At 40.4% G+C, this 17,934-nt stretch overlaps 1 protein-coding gene across 1 annotated transcript in view; it reads right to left on the minus strand.

Moving 5' to 3' along the window:
• Positions 1 to 17,934, minus strand: part of NRP1 (neuropilin 1) — a gene marked incomplete at its 5' end in the record, with an annotated part of 65,911 nt that overhangs the window by 7,798 nt on the left and 40,179 nt on the right. Inside the window, 4 exons of the mRNA XM_009699428.1 lie at positions 1,787 to 1,924; positions 9,023 to 9,082; positions 12,078 to 12,182; positions 15,081 to 15,225. Coding sequence (XP_009697730.1) covers positions 1,787 to 1,924; positions 9,023 to 9,082; positions 12,078 to 12,182; positions 15,081 to 15,225 — 448 coding nt within the window. The remainder of the gene's footprint in view (positions 1 to 1,786; positions 1,925 to 9,022; positions 9,083 to 12,077; positions 12,183 to 15,080; positions 15,226 to 17,934) is intronic.

A 17,934-nucleotide genomic window follows, 5' to 3' on the forward strand; every position in this document is an offset into this window, starting at 1 on the left:
AGGAATGCTTGTGCCTACATGTTCTTTCCAACTTTGCTTCTGTGCAGAGGGCAGCACAACATGTGCAAATCTCATCAAAGAATGTCAGTAGGGAAATCCAAAGGGAAGAAAAAAGGAAAATAATCACAGCATCAGGATGGCTGTCTCAGTTGGAAGACCTAACTCTGGCCAGATTTAATCACAACATGTATAATTTGAAGTGATATACACTGTATCCTGCTGTCTTAAAGCAATTGCTGTTGAAGATCACTTCTGTGGAGTTTCTTCAGCTTTATACATGTGCACCTGAGAGCAAGATATGCCTGGGAGCTGCTCACTGCAGTTCTCCCAATACATAGCGTGGTGTTGCTGTGTAGCAGTGACACTGAGGGGCTTGTTTGGGATGTCAGTGCCACTCAGATTGCTCATGGTCTGCGTTCACACCCACCCCCCTCATTCTGTAACTGCTAGCAGGCAAATGGCAAACCTGGCAGGTGAAGGTGCCCTTAAAGTTGAAGGAAAACTTTGGAAAATATTGGAAGTTAATGCAGTAAGAAGAAAAAGGGGCTGCCTGTAAGACTTACTGAAGCTACAGCTAAGGGAACAAATAAGTCTTCTGCACTAGCAAGACCCAGCGGAAACAACAAAATCTCATTTGAGGAATATAATTTCTTCATCCCTTGATTGAAGACAGGTTCAGTCTCTCTATAATCCTTGGTGGCAAAGTGCAGATAGCTCTCATTTCCAGAATATTATTGCAGTGCTGGGTCAGGAACTCTGTCTTCATTGTCTTAATTAGAGCTTTACTTATGCATGCCTTTTAGATTTTGTCAGTCTCTGGCTAACATAGCTTTTAACCTCCTTTCAATGTCAGATCCTACTGAACCATTTCACTTTACATCAATTTTTCCACCATTACAGCCTTCACTTCAGCTAACTTCATTTAGCTAATTTGATGCCATTTATTTGTACAATGCCATTTATAGTCAAAGTATTATAAGTTTTTTTTTTCCCTGAAACTACTGTACTTGTCTTAAGATTCAATTGAAAGTGTCTCAGAATTTAAAAAGTCCAATTTTGTCTAATTTCCTTGTCATTCTCATTAGGCAAAAGGGTTGCAGAAGTGGGAAGGGGGATTCATCTCAACACATTTGATTAATCTGCACGTATGCAACAGAGAACACTAAAGCGAGAGGCTGTGCAGGTCACGCAGTGCCCTCCCTTCTCCACTAGCCAGTAGCATATTTATTGCCCAATTATGCAGAGCCATGAGTTAGATGCTACAAGACCAACCAATCAATTTCCCAGGGTGATATTTCTGGAAAAACTGTGTGTGAGCAAAGAGATGGCTATAATCTCCAGCTCCTGCTGGAGAGGAGGAGGGCATGGAGATACATCCATCTGGGAAATTTCACTTATGATACCTTTCTGTGGTAGGTGGTCCCTGTAACTACAAACAGGAATAATGTGAGGTTTGTTCATGACTGTGCCACTTGGTAAGTGATACATGCAGAATATTTGGTCATTCAGATTTTTTTTCTACCCCAGATGATGGTTATCCAAAGGCAAGTCAGGGGAAGGGAATATCTTCAATTCCTTATAAGAAATGATCTTTATTTCCCAACAGAAAGGACAATTGTGGTCAGTTGTGGCTACATATAACAGATTAGGTTGCCTAGAGAACCCTCTTTGTGACTCTACATATTTTAGGTATAATTCACTCTCCTATGGTTTTGGAAGGCATGTTGGTATCAAACAGAACAACCTCTTCTCATGTAAAAATGCTAAATCATGAACTCATGATTACCTGTGTGGTCTTGAATTGGCCCGGTTTTGCTGGTCAGGATTGCCCACTTTAAATCCACCTGGTTGTCGTGCTCCCAGTGGCACAAAGTCTTTTGGGATCCCCAGCCAAAGGCACAGTTGAAGTTGTATAGTGGCAGCTCTGCAAGCAAAGTTGGACAAGGAGGGACAAAATATGATTATTAATTGCTTAATTCAGCTTTTGTACTTCAAAACCAAATGCATGCATTAGACCATTAACAGAACCATTCCTACTTGAAACTCTGAGGAGCCATAGCAAGAGCAGCCCTGCTGGGAAACAGATGAAGAATGATGATTTCTAGTAAATGATGTGGTTGTTTCTTGTCTCTTTATGATCCATATTTTGGAATTTTTTGTGGTTAGATTAATTCGTCTGATTTGCCTACATTAGCTGATAACTGTGCTGTAACACAAATGACTCAAAAAGAAAGCTCTGGCTTACTTATCAGATATGTTTTCTGGTTGTTAATATCTATTTGTACCATAATGGTGCAACGTTTTGCAACAACTCACAATAAGATCTGGACAAAAATAAGAAAGGACAGAAACACTAATGGAATGTCCTTGGCAGGAAAGGATTTCTGATGAAATAGTATAGTACGTGGCTTCAAGAAGGAACTTATTTCAGCATCTTCCAGACAGTTAAGCAGGCCCACAAGATGGCAGCATTGAAATGGACAAATTGAGACAGAAAAGGGACAAATGTGGCTGATTGCCAAATGAACTCAAAATAAGCTTCAAAACAATCTCCACATAAAACAAGGGAAGTCTAGTATTATGGTCAGGATGAGATCATATCTTGTTTTCAGCTTCTCTTTAATTCTGCCCAAAGGTTTAATACATAGTAGCTTATTTTCTTCAATAGAACTTGGAATTTGAATGGAAAGATTATACAAAGATAGCATATAAATCCCTTGCATTTTTTATTTTCAGAAGCAGCTTGAAATCTTTTGGGCTTTTGGTTCCTACCCCATTGGTATGAACTTTCACCTCACCTTGAGCAATGACAACCCCCAGTAGAGCAATACCCTTCCCACAGCAATGTGACCAAATCCTGAAGTCTTTTCTCAGGCATGACTCACACTTTATTAAAGAAATAACTTAGGTTTACTTTAATGAGATGCTTTGTGCAAGTATGAACTAAGAACAAAGGACTCTGTGCTCCCATCAATATCAGCTCTGGGGGAAGAATTGTGTTTCTTGCCTATTATTAAAGAAAATGCCAGGAAAGGTAATGCAACCCCTAGAATGTGTTTTGTTTATTGTGGGAAAATATGGAGAAATATGGGAAGTGTGTTGAGACGTGCGGCTGGCCAGACCTTTAAGGTGGAGCTCTTCCAGTCTGAAGAGGCAAAGACTGCCTCTGCATAGTGATCTACCCAGGGAAGACTGGCAACACTTTTAAACTGACAACCCAGATTTTAATGGAAAGTAAACTAGAATAATCATTTTATCAACACAGAGAAAACCTTAGGTGAGCAGGTTGAGACAGAATGGATATAAAAAGGGTTCATCTATCATTCTTTCCTTGCCTGCTGTGTCCTTGCTCCCATATACAGTTTTAACTCAACTCACTGGATTCCTGCATTGCAGCCACTGTGCCCTCTTGCCCCTGGCCCCTAGACAATTTCTTTCTGTCAGCAGAGAGGTCTGAGCGTACGGTAGCTCCTGCCCATCTCCTCTGCCTGTCACTACCTCAGCTGTGCTGCAGCATCTCTCTGCACTAGGCCCTGATTCTTCGCTCCTTCCTTTCATCTGCCCCATCCCGCCTGCCTCCTCCCTCCCTCCTGCTGGCCTCCAGAGGGGTCTACTCCATATTGTCACGAATACCGCATCCTAGCTGGGAACAAATGAATTAAACAGATAATGTCTGGCACAGGAATTCAATGTGGAGAAAACATGTTTCCTGGAGGACCCTAGCCCTTCCTAGGAAAGGGGCAGATCGTGGTGAATAATCTCTCTTTGGGCTCAAAATGTTGAAAAAGCAGAGCTCAGCCTGTGCTCACATGAGTGCAGAAAGGCAATCCATTATGTTTCTTTCTTCAGTATATTTTTTTTTTTTTCCTAGACAATGGGGCCACGATCAAAGACATCTTGCCCAAAAAGGGACATCTGAAAATCAAGGGGAGTTTTTAAAGACAGAAAGTGACATTGAAATGAATTAAAGGGTTTTAAGTTAGTGAAAAATAGCCTTTCATTGTCAAGGAGGTGTAGGGAGAGCTATATTGCATGGCTTTGACATGAGAGCCATGAAACAGAACTTTAGAAAAGGTCTTAGAAAACGTAAAACAAAATTAATTTTATTAATCCTGAAGGATTATATCATGAAAAGCCAGTGATAGCCTGTGTGGTATTCAAACCACAAGAAAGGAGAACAGTGGTAGATAGATCACATCAATCTGAAGATATCAAGCAGCATAAATGAGCACACAGCACAAAGAGATTGAAAGGACTGGTATTGTTCGTCTCTGAATAAAAATAAACAGTAGAAGACATGGAGAAAACAGGAAGTATGTAAATGGGTTAAGAATCCAGAGAAGAAAGATTACAATATTCTATTTTCTCCATTTTATAGCCTGAGAACTGTGAGATATCCAGTGAAGTTCAATGCAGATCAATGGAAAAAATTTCTTATATGATATGAGTGATACTTGCTTCCCTTTAACGCTACTAAGGCTGAAGACAATTCAAAGAGAATTGGACACCGAAATGGATAAGGAAAATATCCAGAATTTAATTGTCAATTCTAAAGTGTGGAGAGTGACAAAAGCCTTTTGCTTTGTGATCTGAAGGCAGCTCTGAAGATTGGGATCAGAAGGAGAGTTTCAAAACAGAACTAAATTTCACAGCACCATCTAATAAAGAATTTCTTACATTTTCATTTGAAATATATAGTCCAGGAAATAAGCAGAGCCTAAGTCTGATATGCTTTGGCCATGCCTGAGTTCCTTGGCTTTGGACTAACAGACAGCATGGTATAGTGTAAAAATGAACTTCTTTTCCATGCAGAGGTTAATGAGAATCCCCTGAAATTGAGCAGAATTTGACCAGTAACCTGCTCTCAGTTACCTATTTCTTGCTAGGCTCCTATTGTTTTCTTAAAGCGATTGCGTTAATATATTTCTTAGACAATCACAGCAATGGGATTGAAGGTCAAAGGCAAGGCACTTCAGAGTGCTCTTATTTTATGGGCTCCTTAAACATGCCATCTTTTATTGTCTATTCTTATGTCTCCTCCAATGCTTCTCCCAGGGACCCATAAAAAGAAAAAACAGACCTGCTAGCCAATTAATAATAGACACTTGTAGCATCAGGATAGGTTCATTAGTTGTATGGACAATAGAACTGCCCCAGCAAAAGACAGAATAGTTCAACACTTCTATTAAAGGTCCCAGAGGGCTGATACAGTAGCTCACAGAAAGCTACAGTAAGCTGTCCTCTTCTTTGTCCCTGAACTATAACTTGGCAGCTCTGGTGGAAGGAAGGAAGGTAGGGGTGAGCAGCGTTTGGTGGGCTCCCTCTGCAGTGCTGGTCCATTCCTCTGCTAGAATAATTCTCCTGCCAACAAGTGATTGATCTCTGGGTTTGTGTGCATTGAGAGGATGAAGAAAACCAGCTATTATGTAACCAAATAGCAGCAGTTCAGATGAGAATCTGAGAGGGAGGTGTGACGAAATCCCATATGCCTTTTTTGAAATGTAGCGTACGTGACACTGAATTAAAACAGATTTATCCTCTCAAAGAATAACCAACAGCTGTACTTCTTGACCACATCTTGCTCACAGCTGGAACCATTACTGCATACGAACAAGAAAGCCATTTGAAAGTCTAGTTGAGTGAGTTTCTTGCAAGTCCATTAATCTTTTGTGGCCTGCAGACTTTGACATATTTTTATAAGTCCTCCAACAAGAAGCAAGAAGGAGTATGATGGCATTAAAGATGCTATGAAAATTCTCTATAGGATGCTCTTGCCAAAGGGTAAATCAACATTAAAATGGGAAATTTCAAACATAATTTGGATCACTTCAAAGTAGTATATTGGGTCTGATTCGTATTTGCATTTCATCTTTTTATACCCCTTATGCTGGCAGCACAGAATTACCTTAAATGATAGTAAATGATAATTTAACTGCTTTAATATCCCTTTATTGATACAAAGTTGTCCCATCATAAACGAGAATCAGACCTATTCTACCTTTAAATGATTTCTTATCATAGATTTTAACCTCAGGATTTCTTAGTTATATTTTTCTGAAATAGCTATTACATGTGTGAAAAACAAGATACTTTACTTCTTGAACAGTCTGCTTTACAAAGGACTGAGCTTACACGCTGAGAGCACATAATGTAAATGAACAGCTTGCTCTGTATGTAAATAGCTAAGCGTCAAGCATTTCAAATAGTCCTCTGGAATTGAAAAAGATGTGTTCAAAAAGACTAGATGCTGGTGAGTCTTAAGACTGAGGCCGGAAAGGTATTTACCCAACAGACAGATTTGCTAAGGGCATCTATTTAAGTTTGAGGAGGAAAGTAGATCCTCTCTTAAAAAAAAAAAAAAAAAAATTAAACATTTTTAGCAGTTTGAAATCATGATTCTTTTTTATTTTCTTACAATTTAGTCCCCTTGAAATGAACTGTAAAAGTCTCCTTGATGGAAAGCTTGTTTATACATGGAGGCTTTCCAGTTATTTGCTCTTAAGTGTTTCCATAGTGTATGAAAGCTGGTTGGAATAGGATAATCTCAGGCTTTGACACACACAAGCATGTTAGTCTGGGATAACAAGATTAGGGGTGTTTGCAGGCTTGAATGCAGGCAGGAGGACAGCAATACATGGCATTAGCACCTATTGAAGAAGCACCTGTACCGTGGCAGGTGCTGCTACTGAGAGGGCTGGTAAATCTGCTGGGGCCAGCACTGGCATGGTGTAGCTTGTGCAGGGTTATTTGCTGGAGCATTCAACCTGCAACTGATCTGGAATAGCTCTTTGGCTTGAAGTCCATCATCTACCTCAAGGGGTATTAGTATCTTAAGGTAAACCAGCCCTTAGTGGGAATTAAGGCTGAAGCCTCAGTCCTTGGTGTGTTAAATTCATACCTTGTTCAGCTTGAGAATAGCTGAAAGAGCTGGATTGTGCTTATCCTCAGCCAGCTGAGAGCGACGAGGGCCCCTGAACCACTCTGTAACTTCAAGGCCAGTTTAAACTGTGTTTTTTGTGGCTGCCGTAGCATACTCTTGCTCCTAGCTGCATGGCCCCCTGTTCTGATGTGCTTCATCGTGCCAGCCAGGTCCAGCCAAGCCCCTTCAGCAGAAGGAAATGCTTATACCACCTTCATGCCAGGAGGGGTTTCCCCATGTTGAGGGGAATTTCTGTCTGCCCCTTTTTGGGAGTTTTCTGGCTGGTTTTCAGTGAGGGATTATGAAGCAGCTGGAAACCTTTATGTCTTAAACTGGAGACGCTGGAAACCTTATTCTTAGTTATTAGCATCTGACTGATCTCTATCTATGATCTTTGTAATGTGCTGCCATGTGTGAGCCTGGAGTTTGGGATGTGAATTTCTCCCTTATTCCCCGGAAGGAAACAGTTCCTACCAGCACAATGCAGGGAAGTAACATTGGCATGCTCTGAAGGGAACCTCAGAAACTCCTTTAGTACAGAAAAAACTTGGCTCATCACGGAGTAAGCGAAGGTGGTGCCGGAGGGAAGTAAGGAGAGAAAATGAGGATATCTTAATCTCTGGCAGAAACAGTCAGCCTATTACTGGAGAGTCCCACCCAAGCCAAAGGGATTAAACACAATCTGCAAATGCAACTGGCACTGAGAAGGAGGGAGGACAATTGCACTATGCAGAGGCACTTTATGAATTTGCAATTTGTTTAAATGCAAGAAGATAGTTAAAAAACCTGTGAAAAAGCCTTCATTTCAGCAAAATGTCATTTCAGACATAAAAATTAAGATGTTTTACTCTAAAACCACTGCTCAGCATCCTTTCTTCCTTTGCATCCCCCATCCCTTTCCAAGCTGTAGGATCACTAGCAGCCCTCCAGCCCTTCAGCAATGGCAACTGTGGAAAAGCAGTGTGGAGAGGTGTCCCATGAAGGCGGGCCAGCCTGCTGTTGTGTTTTGCATTGCACCGGTACTCCACAATCTCCCTCCGCTCATAAAGCAGGGCAGAGCTAGAAATAGTGTATGCTGACTAAGCCAACTGAATGACCCTGGAGACAAATTTTGAGGGGAGTAAAAGCATTTGCCTCTGCAATATCAGAAAGCAGAAGCTGAGAGTGGGAACATCTGAGATAAGTCATCTCTCTCTCTTAATCTGGTCTTTTAGGAAACTTCTGCATTATTAGTCCCTTTCTTTTACTTGAGGCAAGAGTGGATTGTGTCACACGGTTGAGGAAACAATGATAAACACTTACCCACCCTGTTAATAAATCACTTGCAAGACTGTGCCTGACTGTGCTTTAACGGAGGAAATGGGAGTAACTGAAAACTGACCTCTTTACTGCTCCACAATTATAATGCAAAGGATTTTAAGCTGGTGGTCATAGTTTTGGAGTTTGGGTTTTCTGCCCAAATCTATCCTCTCCTCCACCCACAGTAAATTGTACAGGATATTAAAAAATGTTATGAAAGCTGGGGAAGCAGCAAACTAATGATTTTAAAAGCTGCTAGTTATTGTATTGATTAAGTAAAAAGGACGTGCTGCCAGTGACAACTTGTTTTTCCCTTTTCAAGTTCATGGTAGCACTTTATGTAACCCCCTTATGAGAAAACTTGCTAGAAAACAATATTGTAAAACTGCCAGCTCCCTGGTGGAGAAAACTGGCAAACTTGTCTTAGTTTTGTAAAACCATAGATATAAATAGTGAGTGGGCCTGTGTGGCTCTGTTTTTGTTTTCCTGGAGTTTGCAAATACACTTTGTGTCACTGACATGCCACATTTAAACACAGTGCACTGTGTGATTAAGTTAGTTTAATTTTGTCAGCATTTGGCATTTGCTGATGCAGAAGGAAATCTTGTTCTCTGCTATGTCTACATGTGGATGAAAGGAATAAAATATTTACTGTACAGAGCTGAGAGACCAGATGCTTCTTTACTTCAGAGACTTTTAGGGAATAGGAAGTCAGGAAGTGCTGCAATTCATTATTTTGTCTCTGGCATGAAATTTGGGTATGGAATTTATTATGTTTTTAATGAGAAACCTTCTTTTTTTTACCTGGTTGTAATGTATTGTCTATTACTGTTGGCTTTTCTGTATTCAGCACTGTAGTACCACCTGGAAAAGAAATGATGCATATCATTACACATGGGACACAACAAAGGACATAGCAGTTATTAGGAATATCCTATATATAAATATGAAATATTACCGTCTTTATTAGACATGTAGGTAACTGTGTATGTGAGTTTAAGCATGAAAATAAGACATTAAAGAGCTGATTTCCTTTATCAAAAAAGAAAACAAGACCTCATCATTAAATAAAACTGTATATCTTTGGAGTCCTTGCAAACACCACCTAATCAATCCTCACCATGTCCCTGTGGCTGCCCTTGTTTTATAGATGCTGCTTTGCTCAAAATCACATGATAAGTCAGCATCTGATCTCCATAGCACCTCCTAACAGTCACAGTTTGGTTATTCACCCATGACATGTTGTTTCTCATATCAGGGATATGAGGTCCTCCAGCCCCTGCCAGGCTGGGCCCTCCCTGTGAGTTGTTTCATAGCTGTGCTGTGAGACCAGCTCACAAGGGAGGTGCATGGGAACTGTCTGGCTTTAGGCTACCATCTAAGGCAGGTTTCACTTCTGTCTCAAAGAGCAGGAGAAATTAAGGACTTCCCCTTTGTCTTCTTCAAGCAGATGAACAAGAGGTGAGTGGGGTCATGGCCCTCTCCTAAGCTCACTAATTGATATTTTTAAAATACTTGACTTTTTAAAGCAAGCCTCATATTGATAAAGGAAACAAAAAGTAAATTAGCACAATTATAAATACGCAGTGGGGTGCTGATTACCAGTGAATGGCTTTTCTCTTCTCCAGCAAGCAGGTGCTTAAAGCATTATAGGAAGGATGACTATGATGACTTCCAATGAGAATGAATGCCCAAGCTATATCAGCTTTATGCTTGTGAGAATGATCTGATGGGAAATGCCATAAGCCACACAAATAGAGTATCTCTGTATGGGGTCCAAACAGAGCAGGAAGGAATCTGGCCTAGAGCACAATCACAGTTAATTGCAGGGGAGGTTGCATTGTGATACATATGTGCGAGTGCTATCAGGGACCCGACTCTAACAGTCGTACCCATGAGAACGCGGGTCCCACACTTGCATTGGGAGCAGTAAGAGGGTACGGCACTGATGAAATTCCCTCTGCACTGCCCTGCTATCCTTAATGGGCCATGAGATTAACATTCTTTCCTTCTACGCATTTTGGAGGAAGAAAAGAACGTTTACAATGAAATTATTGGTAAAATCACTTCTGTGCCTTTTAGTGTTATAAGTAACAACATACATACAATGCACTATTTCTATAGTGTCCAGGACAACTGGGCATACACTGCTCAGGGTTTCTAGGTGGTATAGTAATAAATTATGCTAAAGTGTCTGCACTTTTGTAGAAGGGCAACGCAGTAATTTTCAATTTCAGTACTGAAATAGGTTCAGTTCCCCAAAAGAGATGGTGCTCAGGAAAGCTGGTGGCTGTTCCCTTGTCTTAGAGATTACAAACTGCTCCCTAAGCACAACCTGCAAAAATTGCCAGAGGGAGTTTCTTCTGCTCAATAAGCTTTCCTTAAGGGATGTGTGGGATGAGGTCCTGAGCTTGCTGAAGTGCAGAGACTATGAGTGACAGGGAAGGTGCTTATATAGATCTGTCTCATTCCCCTCACACAGCCTCCATCTATGTGAAATATGTCTCTACCTATTGGGCTTTGCAAGCCAGCCCTCAGCATAGGGCTTTGCAGGAAGCCCCAGGGTTTCCTGACCTGGCTCTTTCCTTTCAGAAAAATAAATAAATTACAATGTTTAGTAACATTGAAAGCTTTGTGAGCTACCTTAACACAATACAGACTATTTTATCAGACTCCCTGCATGGCTGTTTTCACAAAGAATATTCGTCTGAGACACTAATTTGAAAAGCAGTGACAGTGACCGTGCAGTGTCTTTTCCACTCAAGAATTGTTTTTCAGTTTATAATTTTCCAGCATGCATTTAAGGAGACATTGGCAAAGCTCAGAAAAGGTTTGATGCTGAAACTGCACTTTCGTTTGTATCTGCTGTCAGATGTTCTACTTGGCTGCTTTCAAAAATCCAATCTCATACTTAAGGTTTTCCAATGTCCTCTTGGACAGCTATTGCCATATTTTAATGCTATTTTATATCACGGATATAAAATGTAATAAACATTTATTAGATAAGCAAACCAGGGAGCAGTGATGAAATAACTTGTGTCACTGTGTCCAAAAATAAGCTCAATTACTGTAGATGTATAGGTCTGCTACAGGAAGGTCTCATCAAACAGGCCCAGAGCTTTGTGGAGCAAGTGACCTCCAAGAAGAGATCAAAAACACAGTGGTGCAGTGTCGGCTTTCTCAGAAGAACAGTAGTTCTGTGCAAAAGTGGGAGAATATGAAAACTAGCAAGCTTCCTCCCTTCCAGATGCAGATTATGTTATGCCTCTCCCTCCTACTTTTCTGCTAGTGATGGCAGCTTGGAGAACAACAGCCCCTCCGTGGCTGTAATGCAGCGTTGGTAGGGAAGCTCATGGAAATCTTTCTGGTGGTATACATGTGAGTATGCTTTGATGAAACAAATCTGTTCTGTTTCTGTTTGGGAAAGGTTTGGGGCTGAAACTTGAGTCCTATACTAAATTTTAGGTATGGAAGCGTACATCTATCTTGAACGTAAACAACATTTCGAGTTCTTCAATCTCAGACAATAAACCTCAAAAGGTTTGTCCAGCTTTTTTTTCTTAATAAGAGAAAGTTTGATTAGGATATTTGATTAGACACAATTCCTGCTCAAAAAAAAAGCCCTCTCTTCCAGCTAGTCACTATTATTTGCTTCAAAAATTACATAGCTGGGAAAACAATCAAAAGTATTGTCACATGTAAAAGGCAGATGCATATGTTTTGACAGCACTGACAATATGAACTGCATACCAATGTCCATTTATGCTGAGTGATTAAATCAGTGCAAACATTTAGCTGGTAACTGATGATGGATATGAGCTACAATGAAGCTGCAATGGAATGAGGATGGTTTCTGCACCTGTCAGTTGGTAGTCATCACCTGTGCCACTGTGACAGTTTGCCTGGTCATCATCACACTCATCCACAGGTTTGCCTTCAGAAACGGTAGGGACAGCAGTAGGAGCTGAAAGAAAACCCAGTTGTTCAGTTAAAAACATGTGCTGGAGAATCAGCATACAATTGGCAGTAACATTTTGATAAGCACCATATGCGGTCTTCATGTGTTGTATCTGAGGAATAAAGCAACTCCCCTTCGCAGGTTAGTTAGTATTTCTTTGCAATGGGATGTATCTGGTCTGCCTCCTCATGCTAAGGCACCCTGCTGTTTCTGAGCTCAAGGGCTGAGCAGAGTTGGGCAGCAAAGTCCCAGACTGTCTATTCACTGGCTGACGGGTGTTTGTTGTTCCTGCCAACGAAGAGTGAAAACCTGGCAAGACAGAAGGGGAGTCTTGGCAGGGAGGTGGGCTGGAAAACCTATGATTTTATTGCAGGTCAAAGTGCCTGTGAGTGGACCTGTACAGAGGAGCAGGAGAGGGTGCATGCTCAAGGTGGTAATTCTGCAGCACCCACCACATTGCTGAAGAAACCTCTCTACAGAGCACATGTAAGAGAGGAAATATCTGAGCAGAGTCCTGGTAACAGTGGCAGGAAGGTATTGTGATGCACTCAACGAGGAGATCTGGAAGGAGTTTCTTTTGTTTTTGTTAAAGTTATAAATAAGACATCAGTGATGTCAGTCATCCCTCCCGGCCACCTGCCCGCTTCTCGTTGGTGATTACTTTCTGGTAGCCGCTGCATACCCAGTAAAAGTCTGACCTCTGCTATTACAGTTAAAAGCTTGAGATTTGTGCAAGATGCCAGAAAATGTATCTATCCCCCAGTATCTGCAAAACATACCACATCTGGAAAATCAGAATACAGATACTTGGTGTTATGTTTAGCTTTATGTTTTATGCTGCAAGTATAGTTCTCTGGCTTAAGATAACCACTCTGGGAATGTGATCCAGGCTTCTGTCTGTTCTCATCCACTGTTATTTTCATTAACAATGTTTTAGTCTCATTACAAGCTATGCAATAATGTACCCCTTTCTTGAATTCTTCTTTGTCCTTCTACTGGCCCCAGAGCCCACTGGCCATGTAAGATCTTACGCACTGGCTTCTTGGCCTGAAAATGTCAGGAGGGATAGTAGTTTCTGAAGTAGCTATACTGTGGGATGAAACATGGCTCTTTAGGACCCTGACCTATGCTTTACAGGTACAATCTAGCCCTAGTTAAAGGAACAATTCTGTACCTATTATGAATTATGCAGAGTGTCTGTTCCCCACATTGCTTTAAAAATTCCTCTGGGAGCTCCCTCTAGCTTTCTACATCGAGTTAAGTTTCTTACCTTTATCTTTGTGCCCCTGTATAGCCTCAAGCTTGCCTACATCTCTGCCATCATTTCATATAAGCCCCCCTGGGATGCTTCGGGCACTCAGAACTTCCACTTGCTCATTACTGCTGGAGAGTTCATTCTACTCCTGTCTGTGCCTACCTCCATGCATCTTTTCTCATCTCAACTTCTTTCCTGCTCAGTAAATCTAAGTGACTTCTCTTCATTCAACTCTGTCCTTAAGATACAGCTATACAACAAAGTTTTCTTGTTATGGGTGACCTACAGGTGAGCACCCTTCAGAAGTACACCATAGTGGGAAAACAAATGCAAGTAGATATGTTGCAGGGAAAAATTATACTTGCTGCTGCAGTTTGCCTAAAAACAAAGGCATTTTGCCTGGTCAGTCTCTGCTTTGGCTTCTCCATCTCACTGAGCAATGTGTTCTTGTAAGGTGGTCCACGGATTCACTTCTTGATGTCTAGGTGGCTACAGGAGCCCTGTGGCCGAAGTACTTTGCCCACAGGTCGTGAGTTTACATGAGGCAGGTGCTGGGTTTTCTTTTTTCTGAGCAAGTAGCACAATAGCCTGCAGGAAGTAAGTACTCCCATAGGAAATGAGGACTTCCTGCAGGAACTAAGTATTTCCAACTTCCTCATCTTCCGAGCCAAGTAAAAAGCACACTTATTCAATCTGGCCTTCACTAAAAAAACAACACAGCACTCATCAGTTCTCACAGCAAATGCCTCCTACTCTTCCGCCTTGGGGGAGAAATGGTGAGAAAGAAATGGAGGCAGAGCAGTTGGGTCCATTCATCTGGAGACCCTGTTCAGCCACTTCTATAGGAGGTATCATATGAAACCCTGGATAATGTGGTTTGTTATTCTGTGTATTGTTAAGCTGTGTGGTTTATAAGCCATGCCGCTATACCATCATCTACCAGATAAAATTGTGAAATTCACATAGTGTTATCTGTAGTTATCTATGAAGTTAAATAATTATTGTTTATATAACAAGAATCAAAGCTTGACTTCATGTCACAGTCCAAGGATAAATGTCTAAACTTTGTTTTTCCTGGTCTTTTATCTCCTACATACTCTTGCAAAATTAAAGCTTGGTAAGAAACAAAGAGGCCCCCTTTACCCCCCAAAAGGAACAACACAGACACTACCCAGCCAAGTAATCATTGCTCACCATAGTGTCTGGTGTGACTTTCATGTCCTTTGAAGGAGCAAGGGACATAATTGCTATATTTAGTGCCAAGCTCCCTCTGCATTCTCAGAAAACATCTCTTCAAGGACTGTATCATGGTAACATAAAATTTAAGTTCCTGCCTTTATTGTCTCCTAATAGCTCTATGCTTCTTGAAAGTATAATCATAAGGGTGCTTAAGGGAACAGAAAACCATGTGGAGAATATCACTGTGATTTAACAAAGGAATGGGAGAAAGAATAATATTTGTGCCTTGGGCATATTCAAATGTCTGCAGAGAGAGAACTGATTAGACCAAGAAACAGCATGAATGGCAGCCATGGAAGCAAGAGTCCAACATGCTGCCTGTACAGACACAGCAGTGTTCAGCAGTAGACCAAGTGGAGAATGTATTTTTGAAAATAATAAAGTGCATTCATCTCTAGCAGAGCAATTACCTTCGAGTTCACAGCCCAGCAGCTCCATTCGCAGCCCCAGTCCTCCATGTGTGGCTCTCTCAGGGTAGACGCGGATGAATCTTGTTGATACAGGTTCAAAAGTCCGCAGTTCAGGCGTGTCATAGTTGGTGTTGCCTTCAAAAGTCTGCAAAGCATGACAAATGCTACTTGTTAAAAAAAAAAAAAGCTATTTTCAACAATCATCTTTTTTCCTTCATTCTCCAGTCTTTGAATTAGGTGAGCAATAGGCCAGATTCTAACCATTTGATAAGTGTCAGGAAAAAAACTAAATGAGAATGGAAAATACATAGTTAAAGCTTCTCAGAAAAGTAATGCATTTAATTTTTCATAAACTCAGTACCAACCAATCCATCAGGGTCATAACAAGAGCTGAGTGTTTAATGAGACATGTTTTTAAATGATGCTCTGATCTGGGGTTTAACTGGGTGACATTTTCAACACTTCTCAGGGAAAAAAAAAGGCTGAGGTGAAGATCTTGTCACCTTTTAAGTGGTTACAATAATAATCCAACTATTCAAGAGAAAATTTCAATCTGATTTCCCCCAGTGACAGAGTTTCACAAGTTGTAGTTATTTCAAAAGGCATAAATTAAACTCCAGGAACAGTAGCTGCAAGAGTTCTTTCAGTGAGCCTGCTATTGAATAAGCATAAAAAGAAAGAAAGAAAGAAGAAAGCTGCTTCCTGACAAAACTGCAATATAATCCAACGGGCAAGGCAGGTCAGCAAATGTACATTTCAGACAAAAAAATCTCTTCTCTGAGTTGTGCTCTGGGCTCTTCAGCCATAATGCAGCTCTCAATGGCATTTGTTTGATACCTTTGGCTTCTCTTGTCAGTGATCTTTTGCATATAGAACAAGTTGTAATTTGTACTTACAGCAACACCTCAGGTGCCTCCATGGAGACGATCAGTCCTTAGAATGAATTAACTGTACAAAGAAACAGTCTTTGCCATGAAGAGTTTAAAACCCAAGATAGGCAAAAGGAGTTATTTTTACCCTATTTTATGGTAAAAAAGGACTTTGGAATATCATGCACAGAACACTCTGAAGTACAAAATATGAAAATGTATATAACAATGAAGCGAAAGTAAAGTATTTCCAACTTTTCTATGAATTAGCTAAATGGCAAAATATTAAAAAAACATCTTCTTTTAATTAGAGTTCAAATTTGGGATTAGAAGCACTATTATAAGATACTTCCAACTCAGAGCTGTGAAGCCTGAAAGCTTCCTCAGGAAGAAACCACCAGATGCCCTTCATTTTTGATGAGAACAAAACCCAACCTGCAATGAACTCCTCCTATTGATCTGGGGCAGAGAAAACAGTGGCCATGGGAGAAGCTGGCTCTATTTCTGAAGGCACAAAACCAACATAGGTAAACCTGATTGCTCCTTGTCTTTTCAGTGCAGTCCTAAAAGCCTTGCTTGTTTTTACTATACACCTCTGTATTACGAATCAATGGTCCACAACCCCTTCTGGCCATTGATTAGAGTGCTGGTCACAAAAGCCAATGATGATGGGAGACTATAAACAACTAAATTTAAAAAAATTTCAGCATTATTGCTTCTGCTTCTACTTCCTAGGGGAGACTGTACTTCCAAGGTGGCTACAAGGGGCAGTGGTTGACCTGATGTTCTGCCAGTGCTTGGAAAACAGTTGTCAAGAATTCATATGTAGATGCCCTGTCAGATTTAATTAACATGGAATTACATATTATTATATTTGAATAGCAATATAGTGCAAATGATCAGAAAAGCTACGTACCATACGAGAAAGAATGAATGCCATTTTATGTGTAAAAAGTAGACAGACACATGCATCTGAGGATCTTTACTTGCTTTTTAATAGTAGTCTTAATAGCAACATATAATAATGAAACCTGTTTTATAAAAGACATCGGTACTGGAGTACTGACAGATAGACATTAGAATTCAATAGGCATCTAGAATTATATTGAATCATTGTCCTTTGTAGTGCAGAGCTGCCTGCGATTCAATTTTGACTGTTCATTTAACAAACGTACTGATATTCTTTGTGGGGGAGGAGAGAGGAGTATACAGTAAAACTTCACTTTGTGAGTGTCTTTTAGACAGGCTATGTCACAAATTGCTTTCTTTCGTTACAAAGATAAGTTATAATAAACAACAGCTAAACAAAAGAGAAGGTGAGAGGAAAAAAATTCTTCCTAATGTCTTTTAAAATCAAAATAAACTTTGCAGAAAAATTTAAAAGGTTGTGCCAAATTGCAGGATATTCAGAAGTTTCTTGTACCAGAAATGATGACAGGGTATTTTTAAAAAGAAAAAAAGTGGAAGGAGGAAAGAAGTGTGAAAGAGGAAGATGAATTTATGGAGTAAGCTTGAGTAAGACTATGGACAAGAAATACAAATTGGATCTTGAAATGAAAATGGGGTTCTGTGTGGTCATTTAAGGATTTGTGATGTTCACTCCTTTGAGTGCTTGAGGTAGGCTAAAGGGGGAAACATTCTGCACATTCAAAACCAGCAGAAACTGGGTCAGCCAAAGAGGAAGGAGTTATGGTAGTCCTAGTGAAAGGAGCTGCAGGCACAGATGACAAGATCACGTTGAGAAACAAGGTGATGTTTCATCCTTTGGACATATTTTGCTGTTACGTTTAGCTTGTCACTGCTTTCTTTTCCTAAAATGCAGTTGTTTGTTTATTGAAAGTCAAGCCTTTAACCAAGTGAAATGATGTGTTTCATTTCATATAACAGAGCTGTTTCTAATCCACATTCTTGCTGTGACTCATTATAGCATGCTGTCCCATCCAGCTCCGCTTACGTTTAAAAAAACCCACATCCCAGTATTAACA

Source organism: Cariama cristata, unplaced genomic scaffold (assembly GCF_000690535.1).
Source record: "Cariama cristata isolate BGI_N322 unplaced genomic scaffold, ASM69053v1 scaffold2944, whole genome shotgun sequence".
Lineage (NCBI taxonomy): Eukaryota > Metazoa > Chordata > Aves > Cariamiformes > Cariamidae > Cariama > Cariama cristata.